Genomic DNA, 15,399 nt, shown 5'->3' on the forward strand with positions numbered 1-15,399 from the left:
TGTAAGCTTGTTTTAGCTGAACCTTTTCGGTTTGATGAGGGGGCGGGGTTTGGGGGCAGCCATGTTTTTTTTCACCATTCACAAAAGTTTGGCGGCCCTAACTGCAGTCATGTCACCTGTGTGAGTGTGAGGGAGTTGATCAGAGATGCAGCCCATCCCGCCCTTCAGTGACAGCAGGACAGCCTCAGTTCCTTCTCCGTACACTGTTTATAAAAAGCCAAATTTCACATAGATCTATAAAAACAAGAGCCTGTCTGTAACAATGCACAACAGAACAGTTTGAGGAGTGTGTTAAAAGCAGTACGAATGTGAAACAACATCCCAGTTGATGAGTTTTAAAGCACAATTAGAAGCTGAACTGTTGATTTTTCATGACAAAGTATCAGATGGTTTCTGACATGCTTGACTGAGAGTGAATTGTGTCGCCCTTACCCTTTGAGGCTTTGGCTGAGGTGTCAGTGGTGCTGGTTGTTTTCGGAATAATCATACGCTTCCCAAACACTTGGACATCGAAGCTTGCATAGTCAAAGGACACCTTGGAGTATTTCTCTAGCTCCTTAGCCAGGTTGGCTCGAGGTGTTGTTGTTGCTGTGTTTGGTCGATAGTTTCCATACTGAGGGATTTCCAGCTGTTTCACAAAACACATTGGCCTGAGGAGAAGAAAAGAAAAGACGTCAGTGTCCCTAAAGAAACATGCATGAGACAGACGAAAGGTTCCTCACCTGAGAACTCTGTCCGAGTTGGAGGATGGCTCGGAGGCTGCAGCCTGTAAATGAACGGGTTTGTCCTGGTGCTTGGTCAGTTTAGAAGACGCTGCGATCGGGCAGCCAGACAAACTGACAAACGACACATTCACACACGGATTAATGGAGAGTCTTTTCACAAATGAGCAGAAAATGTATGTGTGTGTTAGTTGTATTAACACAGTGTATTAGATTGATTAAATATGGTTTATAAGCTACTGGATCTCTGCTAATTTGGTAAATTTGAAAAGTTTAGAGTCTGATTTGAGCATAAAACTCTCTATAAATGTTTGCATTTTATTGTTGTAACTGCTCTATAGCCTTCCCAAGAATCAAACTCGTTGTAGTTTTATTTATGAGAGGTCTTGCTTAAGATGGGCTCATTGTTTTCCATGTTGTACCTCAGTTTTCAATTGATCATTTATGATCCTTTAACTTCCAACTGGATTTTCTGTCTAATGTATATCATTAAAGACAATTTTAAACAATATAATATGAATTACGATTAATTGTTCTGAGTTAAATGTGAAATTACAAACAGTGCAATTTGTTTTGAGATAAAAGTGAGGTCAACAGGATAATGAGTCCAGATTTGGGCCGATTAGTTACAACTACTCAGAACTATGATATTGATACATATACTGTAGCAGTACTAAACTTTTTACGCTATACTTTTGGTATATCAATCTAAAGTAAGAAGTTGAAAGAGAATAATCTCAGGTGAGGCAACAAATGTTTCTTCAAATACAAACCTTGCAAGCATGATGTATCCATAGCTGCACAGACGATTGATGTTTTGTATCTTTACATCAGAAAATGCTGTTTTCAGCGTCACTGGTTTGATTTTGCCTTCAGATTGTCTGATATCCACGTCAAACGTTCGAAGACTTTGATTGACAGATTTTGTATCAAGAGGGAGGGGCGTGGCCTTCCAAACACCTGACTGGTGAGGGTGGTTGCTATAGAAACAAGGACTCAGATGGCTTTGGACCAATCACTGCTTACTGACGTCGTCTAGCTCCAACGGCGCCGTGTCCACGTTGCAAAAAAAATGAATTGATTTAATTTGGTTGGAATGGGAAGTAAACTGTTGTCCATGAATGACGCCACACGTACTCAGTCCAGTTCTCGTATACAGTCAATGGTTGGTGGTAGCATTCTGAGCAGAGCTGATGGGGTGTCTGTGTAAGGCTTTTTCCAATATTTATTTGAGTTACTTATTTTGTTTCCAACTTTATCTAATAAAGAGACATTACAGTCTTAATAAACAGTTTAATAAACAAGAATAAATGTCAAATCCATTCACATTTTAGTTTGATAAAGGTCAGCCCACTTCATCAGAATAACCCAAAGGGATTCTAACACTCTGTATGGTCACGTCTTTGCTAAATTCAAAGTGCTTCAACACATTAGACTGGAACGATGGTTGGTCAGTTTCTACTGCATCACGTGGGTGTTGTTAAATAAAGCTACCATGTCTCAATCTAAATGATATTTTCTAATATCAATGTCATCAATTTATTTCATTTTGAAACAATTTTATAAGAATATAAGTTGATGTGATTAACAACTTGCCTCAGACAGATCAATCTGGTTGGATTGTAGGAATAGAAATCAATTAATTGATCAATCGTTACATTTCTAGAAACTGCGCATGGGGTTACAATTGTTGAGATCTTTCAGGTAGTGAAAGAAAAGATCAAAGAAAAAACTTTAATTTGACAAAAATAATAATAAATGCAAAGACTGTCCAGAATGGTAAATGATTATCAGGAAAAATGTTCCACAAATAGGGCTATAAGATCAGAGCTCTGTCTCCTCTCTGGCCACCAGCAGGAGCCATCACCGGACTACTGACTCACTACATTTCCTGGATCCTGAAGACCTTTGACAATGATCCACCTGAGTCTTAAGCAGGAAGTATTTTGACCTGGATTAGTGACTTTTTCGTCATAAAGCAGTACCTATGGACTTTCAACAGGCAGACAGAAACAGGCTGAAAGTGCGATAGGCAGTACTGGATGTCATGGAAACCCACATTCCTATCCTGTCCACGACCCTTTCCAAAGATCTCAATGCCTCAGTGATCATCTTGCGCCGTCTGGCTGTGCCGTCAAGCACTGAGCGTCGACGCAGGCTGCTACAAGGCCCGGCCTGACGTGAGGAGCTGTGAATCAATGTTGCTACTTCAGTCTATGCCGTTTCTACTGCGACGCAGGTCAAAGATGCTGATTTTTGACATCATATCCATACTTCCTCACGTGTCTCTTCTGGGCTTTAGTGCTGCCTGGTTTGAGTAGCTGCTGCCCTCCTGTGGGCAACTTGTCTTTGTCTGCCGCCTGCCCCGACCCACGACTGAACAACGTTATCCGAAGTCTGATCCCTGAAGCTTCTATGCTTGTGATTGACTTCTGCCTGCCTGACCCTGCCTTAGCTCTGTCCATCTGCCCAATAAACCTATCTGCCTGTATCAGTATGTCTCTGTCACTGACACTCAACAACGTACCGCCAATGGAAAGAAATGCTGCAGAAACTCCTCCCACCTGTGACAAATAGGTCAGATTTGCAACAGCAAAAACAATGAAACGAGCAGACGATGCGTTTAAGCTCTGAAAATCAAACCAGTGAAGCTGAAAACAGCATTTTCTGTTGGAAAGGAACAAAACAGCAATAATGTATACAGTGATGCATAAACTATGTTTACAAATGGAATGGTTGCGTTTGCAGAAACATAATCCTTTTTTCTCTTTCAACGTCTCACTTTAGATTGATACAGCAAAAGTATTGTTTCAAAGATTTGACACAAATATAACGTTATACTATTGTTCACTGTATCTAATCTTCTTCTCTTCAACTGTGTGTTTATTATAGAAAAATGTTTTCAGAACACCTTCCAATATATTATTGATACACATCTAAGAGCGTAGAACTTACAGTGTCAATACATCAGACATATATGGAGGTAAATATGTCTTTTTAACGTGTGCATCAGTGTCTATTTCACACACGAGTAACATTTACATGTTTATTTTGGTAACTACACATATGACTTCAATTTAAGCTAAAACGCCTACAGACAGACTTGAGTTGTAACACATTGTAATCATTTCTGGTTGATTTGCCTTTTCCTAAATATCAACGCATCTGATGCTTTATGACAGTGAATTATCTGCACTTAGAGTTGTATACACAAAGTGTGTGTTTGTGTGTGTGAGTGTATGTGTGTGTGTGTGCTCTGGGGTGCTTGTTAACCTGCGATGCGTATTGCGGTTACTGTTCACGTGGCCTTGGCCTGAGCAGCCAGGAGTGGGACACTTCAAGACATTCTCATGCATGGCCAGGACTACAGACACACAGCACATGGAAACTCATGTCAGTATGTTTAATATGTTCTGATGGTTTAATAGCAGTGGTAGCAGCATTAAAGGAGGCATATAAAACAATTGAGATTTTACAAGCTTATTTTTTTTTAATGACAAAAGAAGCTGTAGGGTTTTGTGCGACTGCAAGACAGAGACTGTTCATGTTTATCAACACTTGAAGACCCACTCCGATCATCTGCTGTGAAGGCGTTCCCAGTGCTCTTTTCATTATAATGCGGCCGCTTTTGGACTAAATTTTAAAAACCTGTGTCGTTTTCTTGGACATAGTCTCTGCAGAGCGGCAGGAGTTCAATAAAATTTTACCTCTTATGTGTGGGACTGTTGGCATGGAGCGACCCCGCCCCCTCTTCTCTTCCCCGTTTCTAAGAGCACGGAGCTTGTGGCCCACCCAGAGTATTTTCTCTTGTTTCAAACTACTTTTATTTTTACCTGTTCCCGATTCTAAACAATTTGAATAAATACTCAGAAATGCTGTTTTGATCTTAATTATATATATATATATATGTCCACATCATATGGACTAATATGACCTCATCATCAGAAAAATGCCACAAAACCGTTTGAAGAACCCAATTGTCATCGGAGTGGGTATGGGGTAAGATAACTGTCAGAAAGAAATGTATTCATAAAGACAAAATAGAGCACAAATTAATCATTTGTGCTAAATTATGACATTTAAAAAAAAAATCCCATTAACTTACTTTCAAAAATACATTATGGGGTCACGTGAATGTACACAGATTCCTAAAGCATCACCACAGCAAAGCGAGCATGCATAGTGAGGCTCTTGAAATGAACTGTAATTTCAATAGTAAACTGTAGAGACAGTTATCAAAAAATCAGAGAAAGAAAATAAATTGGGTATTCTGATGCTACTAAAGGTGTTTTTAATTTAATTAATTATTTTTTTTTACTGCTGCTACAGTTGGCTTCCAGTTAGCCTACTTTAGCTCTGAGCTAGCTTAGCGGTTTTGTTTCAGTATCCTCTTATTTCATTTCGTTACATTTATTCATTTATAAAGCACCTTCCACTACCAGTCAAGGAGGCCCAAAGTGCTGTACACAAGAAAGACAGACCAGAATAATAAAATGCATAAAAAGCATAAAATTAATTATTCTTGTTATTATTATCACTATAGATCACGTTCACCATTTTCTAGTGCTGTGCGAATCTACGAAATCCAAAATTGAGTGAAATTGAAATTACCCAGAAGTCTTTGCGAAAAACTAGCATGAATCAATACTCACTAGACTAGCGAATATAGACCACAATGCATTGCATGCACAGCGAACCTGCATGAAGAAATGGCATCAGATGACTCAATATAAAGTTACATGAATAAAGGAGCTGACTGCTAAGGGACACTACAGTTTACCTGTACTGTTGTCTATTTGGACGAGTAAGTCAGTTCTAAATATTTTAAATTGTTCAGTTGAGATTGTGTATTGAATTGAATTTAATTTATTTAGTAAATAAGGACAAATATAAAAATAAAAGCAGACTGTAAATATCGGTCCCATGGCCATATCATAATGCTTTTAGCCATAGCTAGTTTGCAGCATTTGTCCTTAGCTGGGCTTTTATTTTTGTTTTACAATTACAAATATGTGTAAAAGAAATAAAACAAACAGTCATTGTTAAAAAAAATACATAAACCAGTTTAAAAGATCAAAATGATAAAAACCCATCAAATCAACCTGTTAAAACATGTGGACAGCACTGCCGTAAGTATGACATCCAGCTGTCAAAACTTAAGAGAAAATCCAAATTTTTGTTTTGGTATTTCTCTTTGCAAAATGAATCTTCAGCTGTGGAAAAGTAGGATTTGAGGGTTTATTTTTTCTTGCTTAGTACGTATTGAACCGTGGGCAAACTGTATTGTTGCATCTCTAATATTTATCATCCAGAGCTGATGTTTATTATAGATGAAACTGAAATATTCTAGATAGAAATGTCCTCTCACACTTATCTGATGCAGGAGGCAGCACTCTTTATGTTGAGCAATAATCCAGTGTTATTTAATAAATGTTTACAAAGCCTGATCAGAAGTGTTTTTGATGAGTATGGATCGGTAACGGACATTCTTCGGCTGCAGGGGTGGGGGGGTAAGACGGAGACTGGAGTTCTCCGTATTCGCGGAGGTCTCCGGTCCTAACCCCAGGCGAATAAGGGCGGGGGGGGGATACTGTATTTTCATCTCTAAAGTCTGATTAGATACAAAAGCATTTGTCATTATCGGTATTTTAATGGGAAAAATTGGTTATATTTTGAAAATTGGCCGGATGTTCTCGTGTTTTCTTCACACGGTTAGCTGCGGTTGCCTGACAATGACAAAAGCGGTCAGAGATTGCCATTATTATCTGTTTTATTCTTTTATTTCAAACAGAGCTGTGGTAACAAGATAACGTTAAGGATCAATAACATTTTTATTTTAATAAATAAACCTCAAAATGCTAACTTTGAACAATCAATGTTTTGTGACTTGATATGCCGGTGACCTCGTGACCTATTTTGACAGTAAGTTAACAGGGGAAATGTAGTATTCAAGACAAAGACAAGTCGCACTCAAAACAAACACGTTAAACACGAAACTGAATGTTGTAGCCATACTTTTTTTCAAAGTTGTCTGCATGAATATGTTTTTTATTGACAGTTATCTGACCCCATAAGTGGTTCTTTAACATCATGTCTGATCAGAAGCACAAAACTACAATCAGTTCATTCTGAGGGACCAAAAGAAACAGAGCAACAATGTCATTTTTAGTGAATGGCGTTATTGAACTGTCTCTCTGTAGTGAACAAAAGCATGTTATAAATGTTTTCATAGAAACATTCCATATGTCTCCTAAAGGGCAGCTGCAATGCAAAAGTGGTCTGGAGTAGCCGTAATAATGTTGGTGTTAGTAGTTATCAGTAGCAAACGTTTGCAGCAGTGACTTGATTTCTAGTAGTAGTGGTACCAGGACATCTATTCATGGAGCGAAAAGTGACTGAGCAGGCACAAGGTTACGCTTTAGTTTTGAAATTGTTTGACTGAAAACTCACTTTCTGGAGGGATGCGGTCTTTGTGAGGACATCCGGACAGACTGCGGTGGTGGGGATATAAACCCGTCACATGGCCTGTTCCATCACAACCCGGTGTGGGACACTTCACTTCTTTCTTATCTGAGCAAAAGCAGCATGAAAAGTTTACCAACAAAAACAAAAATAAAAAAAAACTGCAACGAAACAAAAAGTAGTGAGCAAGTGAAGGATAAATAAAAAATGAAAGGACAACAAATGAACAAATAAAGTAAAAAGCATTGAACATTTTTTACGCCTTTCCTGAGAATGTCTTCACTTTGTTTTCAGATACCTTATCTTCCAAAAATAGATTTTATAGTTGAGGCAACAACCTTGTAACAGAAAAATAGAATATTCTCACAAGGAAAACTGTAACACCAGTATCAGCTTATTTTAGTTTCTCAGCAATGTGACTTATTTCTTTGTATGTTCAAGAAGCTCATGACAATGAAGGATTAAGCTGCAAAGAATATACATACATATATATAAATATATATATGTGTGTGTGTAGAATCCTCTGTCTGAGTTGATGTGGGGAAGGGGGTTTATTGGTTAGAGCAACGTAGAATAAAGCTCCATCTGAGAAAATAAATACCCAACCGACATGTCCTTCCATTTAAGCCTGGATCACATGCACCCGTACCGGTACTTCGGGCTTTGTTGGGGTGTCTGGACCCGTGGAGGGTAAAAAGAGGAGTGGATGCATCCTAGGGGGAGTGCAGGTGTGTCTTGTAGTTTTTCGAGGGTCGTACGGCTACCTTAAGGGACGTCATTAACATCATTGGAATGTACTGTTGTCATGTGGTAAGTGTACTGTGAAGTATTTGTAAGAATAAGTTACACGTCCTTGTAATGTACAGGTAAAGGAATTGTACAAACCCCCACTCTACACTCTAGCCCAGGGGTCATAAACTGGCAGATGTTGGGTCATGCAGACCCAGTATATGGGTTAGGGTTAGGGTTAGGATCTGGACCCAGGTTTTGGGTTAGGATCCTAACCCAAATGTTGGGTCATACGGTCCGGATCCTCATCCAGATGTTGGGTCATGGGGACCCACCATCTGGGTCCGGTTCCTAACTCAGATATTGGGTCATGAAGATCCAGAATCTGGGTCCAGATCCCAACTCTGATGTTGGGTCATGTGGACCCAGATTCTTGGTCCGGATCCTGACCCAGATGTTGGGCCATGCAGGCCGAATATCTGGATCCTAATGCTGGGTCGACATCACCCCACATTTGGGTCCAAAACTTGACGCAAAACTAATACAATTGGCAGCTGTATTTTAAATGATGCAGCTCTTGTTACCATTATCACTATCAAGTCGTCATATATGGACACATGCATGTTTGGAGAGTTTCTGAGAAAATAGCCTGAGAAGAACCTGAAGAAGAGCTTTCGACTTCAGAGAAACAAAAAGCTGCTGTTTGCAGACAAAACCAGGAGTCTTCCTCCAAGTATGGATTTATAGAGACAGTTGTTTCCACGTACCAAACTGCTCTGCACAATCTGTGGCGACAGATTCTTGAACGTTTCACATTATCTTGCAATAATAAAGATCCAGATGTGCAGCCAATCCTCGGCTACTTAAAAATATATTACACTGAATATTTAAATATTGTTTTTCTGTACCTTAACTTCAATACATTTTCCTAACTGGACCTTTATTATTTTAATTGAAGACCCCTGCTGTAGCCATTAGTAATGAGTGCATACTGGCCCCTGACTGACTGCGCACAAATGCCACATGCACGGGGTGTGCAGGTGATGCATAGGTGCCCATAGGACGCCTGTAGGATGTCCACACAAACCCCCCTCTGATCATCTAATTTATCCAATTATTTCAGTCAGGCAAGGAGCCCCCGCACTAATCGTGAAGTAAAAATGATTAAAGTCTCATCAGTTGTTACACATCTAAGAATGTGACATTTGTCCTCTAGATTTGATCCATCCCCTGGGGGAGGGGTGAGCTGCAGACACAGCCGCACACATTTGGTGGTTTAGCCCCCAAACTTAATGCTGAGTGTCCAGCAGGGAGACACCGGGTCCCATTTTTAGAGTCGCAACCAACAAGAGAAGAAGCTACAGTTCTGGTCAGAATAGGGGAATATTTTATAAAATAGGAAAAATTTTGAAATAGACTAAGAATTTGATCATAATTTTTGACATTATTGCTGGGTATCGATAATAAGTTTCAGAGTTGATTCTATTTTATTCACCAGAGCCTGGATCGATTCAATTCTAAATTTTGAAAATTCTTTCTATCTACTCAATTCAGTTTGATTCAATTCAGTTTTGAGTTTACAGATTTATACACATTTGTTCATAAACACATTAATAATCTATATGTTTTTATTATTTTTACATTAATCTGATCCAGGTCACATTCTGTAAAATGTATCAGTGAAATAATGAGACTGTTAATATCATACAGAGTTACATGGATTCTCAAAAGGAGAAGTTCTAACAAAAGATCATTAACATTGTTAACATTGTTCTGCTTCTCTGTTTCAGTTTGGCCACTAGGTGGAGATCGCACAAAAGCAGTTCACTTTTTTCAAGAAAAATGAGCAAAGATGAGCAAAAAACGTGTTTTATACCACAAATGGTTACTTTAAAATATATTTCCTTTAAAGAGTTTGGAAAATTCATGAGTTTATAAAGATGTTAATTTAGTCAGTAATGTATGTTTACGCTGACCAAGTGTTAGCATTAGCCATCCTATGGGAAATTCCATTAAACGTTAGCATCAAGCTAGAGGACTTTAGCTTTATGTGCTAGATCGATATTTACTTTTATGGATCGATTATTGATCTATTAAGCTTAGATCAACGGAAGTTGATTTTATCAACCCAGGTCTTAAAAAGTCTTAAATTTAGAATGAAGAAACTTGTAGGAATCCTGATAAAACCCACAGGGTTTCAGGTGAAAATAAGAATCCAACTACTAATGCATCTAGTCTGTTTTAATGTTACTTTTTTATTCCTGTTCCACAGCTCAGGTGAATGCCAGTGTGAGTACCTTTGCTGAAGTAGCCGCCGCGGCGGGCGGCGGTCTCTGATGCCTTCATGGAGCTGCTGTGTGGTTGGTAGTCTGAGGAGCTGAAGCTCTCTGAGCCGCCCTGGACCTCCTCCGCCTTCAGGGCGATCGCCTGCTCCAGCAGCCCGAGGTTGCCCCGGGTCATGTCCCAGTTCTCAGAGTCATCGGTAATCCCTGAGCCCTCTGAGGCATGTTCATGCTCCTCTTCTTCCTCTTCCTCCTCCTCTTCTTCTTCCTCATCTTCCTCCTCATCTTCATCCTCTTCCTCATCCTCCTCATCCTCAGATCGAACTTCTACTACCAATGGACCAGGAGAGTCTTTGCCTGAGTCTTGATCTCCCTCTTCATCTTCATCTTCATCTTCCACCTCATTTGGACTCTTCTCCTGCTTCTCCTCATTGTCTTCCTCGTCCCCTTCATCATAACCTTCTTTGCTCGTCACGAGGGAGATGACAGTTTGGTCCCTGAGTAATATCTCTGAATCAGTTCCCTGAGTGGCTGGACTTAAACTGTACGTGTCCACAGTTTCAGACTCGGTTCTTTCTCTGTCCTCATGTTCTTCTATGTGCTCTTCTTCGTGTTCTTCTATGTGTTCTTCATGTTCCTCTTCATGTTCCTCTTCATGTTCCTCTTCATGTTCTTCTTCATGTTCGTCTTCATGTTCTTCTTCATGTTCGTCTTCATGTTCTTCTTCCTCATCCCTCTCTTGATGCTCCTGTGGGGATTCTTTGACCTGAAAGTTGTAGTCTCCAGTAGAGTACTGATGATCCGAGTTCTCCTGCCTCATCACCGGTCTGCTCAGCTTTCTTTTATCTAATGTGTTGCACTCAATTTCCTCTTTCTCTTCCCTTTCCTCCGTCTCGTCTTTTGTATCACGAAGCTCAGAAGCAGCATTTTCCTCTGTGGGTAGATCTGGTTCCTCACATTCTTCCACATCCATGACTCCCTTCTTGTCATGGAGATGATCAGTTGTCTCCAGATTTACCTCTTCGCTGATCCCATGACCCTCGACTTTGAGCTCAGAAGTGACGGTTATGTCCCTAAGATCATCACTCAGAGAATTTGGTGTTTTTGGATCTTCTGCTATCACCATCGAGCTGTCATCTGTGGACATCAAGAAGAGATACAAGTTCATCTTGACTGGAGAGTCATTCTATCTGGCAGTAAAACATGCCAGAAGTGTTTCATGTGAATCCGTCATTGAAGACATTTGCATGAATAAACATAAGATAAACAAATATACATAGTCCTAATGTCCTGTCTAAATCACAGAGGTGGAGTTTCTGGTTTTCTTTCCCTCACCTTGTATCTCTTCAGTTTTTGCTTTAACTGTGTCTTTGATGACATCTTCTCCTACGTCTTCATTGTCTCTTTGCTCTTCTTCCTCTGCTGTGTCGCTTTCTTCTTCAGGCTTTTTCGTCGGCAGATTTCTCTGCTTGGATGCAGGCTGGTTGTCCTCAGCTTCAGCCTCTTCTAGCTTCCGTTTCTTTACGATTGGACAGCCCAGAACACTGGATGGAGGGAAATGTGTAAAGACCTGCTCTGTTCCACACTCCTGTCGTTAGACTTCTTACACCAGGAGTGTCACACAAGGGGCCAAAATCCAAAACACACCTGAGGTCACGGGTCGAACAGGATAAACATTTATTGAACACTCTAAAACTACATTTTTAAAACTTTAAAAATGTAACTTTTTAACATAAATATGAATAATGAGAAGGTAGGACTATTAGTCCACAATAAATCAGTATTTTGCTGTCCATAAAAATATTTTTGCCAAAGTTATAAAAGTTAAAAATAAGAGAATAACAATAAAATAAAATGATCTGGAGGGCCGGATATAATAACCAGGAGGGCCAGATCCGGCCCCCGGGCCTTGACTTTAAACAAATACATCACTAACCCCAGTTCTATGTACATGAGAGTCAGTTGACTAATATTTAATTGTGTGAAAACACAAATACACAATGACAAATGTGAATAGTGAATTATTTTCCTCATGCAGGGGGTGGAGCTGAACATATCTAAGACAAAAAGTCATTTATTTGAATGTATACAAACTCCAGAAGCAAATTTTTATCTGTAATTCAAGTTTGTAAAGCAGCGATTCCAAACCTTTGGGTTGTGGACGAGTACTGGACAACAGAAAGAAGTACTTCTTATTTTATTTTTTAAAGTACATTTTGCCCCCAACAATGAGTAAGATACAAGTGAAAATGGGACCAAAAAATAAGTACAATTGAACCCTAAATAATTAGTTAATAAATTCCTTCAACCTGGCCACACATGTCCGTCCTTAAACTTTCGACTGGACTTGATGAGGATTTGTTGGTGTGACCTACCTTCTGTGTCTGGAGTATCTTCCGCTGACGTGCCCTTTGCCGTCACATCCTGGGGTGGGACAGGTGCTGCAGGTGTGCAAGCATTCACCAAAAGTCACATGTCACTAACACAAAGTTTCTGCGGTACAGTGTTATAGCATGGAGAAAAGCTATTTGTCGCAAACCGATTCTGTTGTTCCACTTAAAAAGCCGGAAGGTCTGTACTGTCCAGAAACACTTCAACGATGACAGACAGAATGTAAGAAAAGAATCCAGGATATCAACTTTTAAACACGTTTTGGAGCCCACATCATCCCGATTATCTCTGGAGAACTTTAGACGGGTCTGGACATGTGCTGGATTAACCCTTGGAGATCTGCAGGACTATGTAATGCGTTACCATAGTAACCTTTGTCCCTGTCATACCAGCTCCATTCGGGTCATTGACCAGTTTCCCGAGTAGTTCTGTTTCCCAACTGTTCTCCAGATCATTTGTGGCCCACCAGGTGAGATCATTCATGGAGGTCCAGGTGGTCCCTGGTGTCCTTTGACAGCTCTATGGTCTTGGTCAATGCTGAGAGGTTATAATCTGACTGTTCAAGGGTGTAGACCGCTGAGTTTTATACAGATAACTCTTTTAATGACATTAACACAGAAGTCCTGCTCGTTTGTAGGAGAAAATACATTTTTTGCTCCATTATACAAAAAAAATTCTTTAAATATCAAACATTGTGATTTTCTGGATTCTTTTTCATTCTGTTTCTCACAGGGGACGTGTTTCTATGAGGAACAGTACAGACAGACCTTTCCTCTTTTAGGTGAGAATACTTGAAGAATCTGTGACCATCGAAAACTTTTGGATTGTTGAAACATAACATGACGTTACCTTAGTTCCAATTTCATCTCTTGTTTGTCCAGTTCTGTTGACCCTGTGAGAAAAGCAGTAAAACCGTCAGTATAGACTACTTCAGTTGTCAGTGCAGCTCTTTAAAAATACAGAGAGAGTCATTTTGGGAAAATGCAAAATGTAAATAATTTACATGATTTGTGGTAAATCTGTATAGAGAGTTTTTTTAGGAAACAGAAGTTGAATATTGTTTCCATCAGGAAACTGCAGCTTATTCAGAACTCTGCTGCTCGGGTTCTCACAAGGACCAAGAAAGTAGACCACATCAGTCCAGTTCTGAGGTCTTTACACTGGTTACCTGTCTGTCAGAGGATAGACTTTAAAGTTCTGTTACTGGTTTATAAAGCTTTGAATGGTTTAGCACCAAAATACATGACTGACCTCCTGACCCAGTATGTACCAGCCAGACCTCTCCGGTCATCAGGATCCGGTCTTTTATCAGTTCCTAGAGTCAGAACTAAACATGGAGAAGCTGCATTCAGCTTCTATGCTCCACAGATCTGGAACAGACTTCCAGAAAACCTTAGATCTGCTGAAACACTCAGTGTATTTAAATCCAGGTTAAAGACTCATCGGTTCTCAGCTAAATTGGACTAGTATGGCTTAAATTTGTTGTTGTCTTTTTACTTTCTTTTAATTTTATTTTAATGATCACATTTTTACTATTTCTCTTGATTGTTTCTTTTAATGTTTTATGTAAAGCACTTTGAATTGTCTCTGTACATGATGTGCTATACAGATAAACTTGCCTTATTCTTTAGGAAACTTTGTTGTTGTGTTTACATGATACAAAGTTTGTGTTAGCTGTGTGTAAATCTGCGTTTGTGAGTCTACCTTTGATGCCTTTGGAGCGGGTTCTTGTTCGAACCTCCGTCGTCTCTTGACTCATCTGGATCAGGACAGTTTAACACGTGAGAAGCTGCAACAACAACAAACAAAAACACAAACATGTTAGCTTTTGTGATCGACTCCGGGTTGGTCCATTTATGCAACACAAAGCTCAACTCTTTGCTCTGTGATCCCACAACAATCACACGAGTTTAATGTCACGCAAATGACCCCAGAATGTGTTGACAATGATCCACAAACACTCAAATATCACAAACCAACATGTGGAGCATGTATCACACATACTATGAGTGCAAAGGTGAGCTCACACCTGCTCAGGTGAGTGTCTGTGTTCTACTGTGGAGGATGATAAACACTCATTATTTAAGGAAATGTATAATTATTCTGAAATATGTTATATAAGTGGGACATTGTTTTATTGAAGTATTATAGACAAAAACATGAACTTTTCTTTTAAGACAAAATAAAGTTTTTACATTTGAACTGAATAAAAGAAGTTTGGTCCTAAAGAAAGAAAGTTCTGTCATTTGTTACATTTCAAATTATTCATTTTCATCAAAATTTGTAGTTGATGGTTTACTTAACTCAAAATAAAAATAAAACTAATGTTTATCAGAACTTCTGTTCATTGATTCAATGTTTCACTTTTTATAGTGTAGCAGGAGAGAGTTTAACAAATGGATGATGGGAAATGAGGTCAGGCTTACTCAGCACAGAAAGCCCCGCCCACAACTCAGAGGGGAATTTCTGATGAACTCCTGCTGCTCTGCAGACACTATGACCCAGAAAACAACACATTTTTTAAAGCTAAAAACTGTAGAATCACAATTAAAAGACTGATTTTAGGATAGTTTAGAGGATAGTTAAACTTAAACGTACACGTGTCAAAGTTAAGGCCCGGGGGCCGGATCCGGCCCTCCATGTAATTCCATCCAGACCTCCAGATCATTGTATTTTATTCTTATGGTCTATCTTGTATAATTTTGACAAAATATATTTTTATGGAGAATAAAATATTGAAAGTTATTTAAGGTTTAAGTTGATTTATTCTGGAATAATATTCCTGCATTTTTATCTTTTCATATTTAAGTTAA

General features: G+C 39.2%; 1 protein-coding gene across 6 annotated transcripts in view; it reads right to left on the minus strand.

The window, feature by feature from the left end:
* Window positions 1-15,399, minus strand: part of myt1a (myelin transcription factor 1a) — a 29,265-nt gene that overhangs the window by 12,532 nt on the left and 1,334 nt on the right. For 3 of the 6 annotated variants that reach the window (XM_024293402.2, XM_024293401.2, XM_024293399.2), the window contains exons 2-11: window positions 14,291-14,375; window positions 13,436-13,478; window positions 12,571-12,636; window positions 11,531-11,739; window positions 10,211-11,332; window positions 7,173-7,292; window positions 3,996-4,086; window positions 723-836; window positions 433-650; window positions 117-203 (exon numbers count right to left, since the gene is read on the minus strand). In XM_024293402.2, coding sequence (XP_024149170.1) covers window positions 117-203; window positions 433-650; window positions 723-836; window positions 3,996-4,086; window positions 7,173-7,292; window positions 10,211-11,332; window positions 11,531-11,739; window positions 12,571-12,636; window positions 13,436-13,478; window positions 14,291-14,345 — 2,125 coding nt within the window. In that variant the 5' untranslated portion in view covers window positions 14,346-14,375. Of the gene's footprint in view, window positions 1-116; window positions 204-432; window positions 651-722; window positions 837-3,995; window positions 4,087-7,172; window positions 7,293-10,210; window positions 11,333-11,530; window positions 11,740-12,570; window positions 12,637-13,435; window positions 13,479-14,290; window positions 14,376-15,012; window positions 15,081-15,399 lie in introns of all 6 variants that reach the window. The other 3 variants (XM_036212917.1, XM_024293403.2, XM_024293404.2) reach the window with 3 other exon arrangements.

The sequence above is a fragment of the Oryzias melastigma genome, linkage group LG7 (genome assembly GCF_002922805.2).
Source record: "Oryzias melastigma strain HK-1 linkage group LG7, ASM292280v2, whole genome shotgun sequence".
Taxonomy (NCBI): domain Eukaryota; kingdom Metazoa; phylum Chordata; class Actinopteri; order Beloniformes; family Adrianichthyidae; genus Oryzias; species Oryzias melastigma.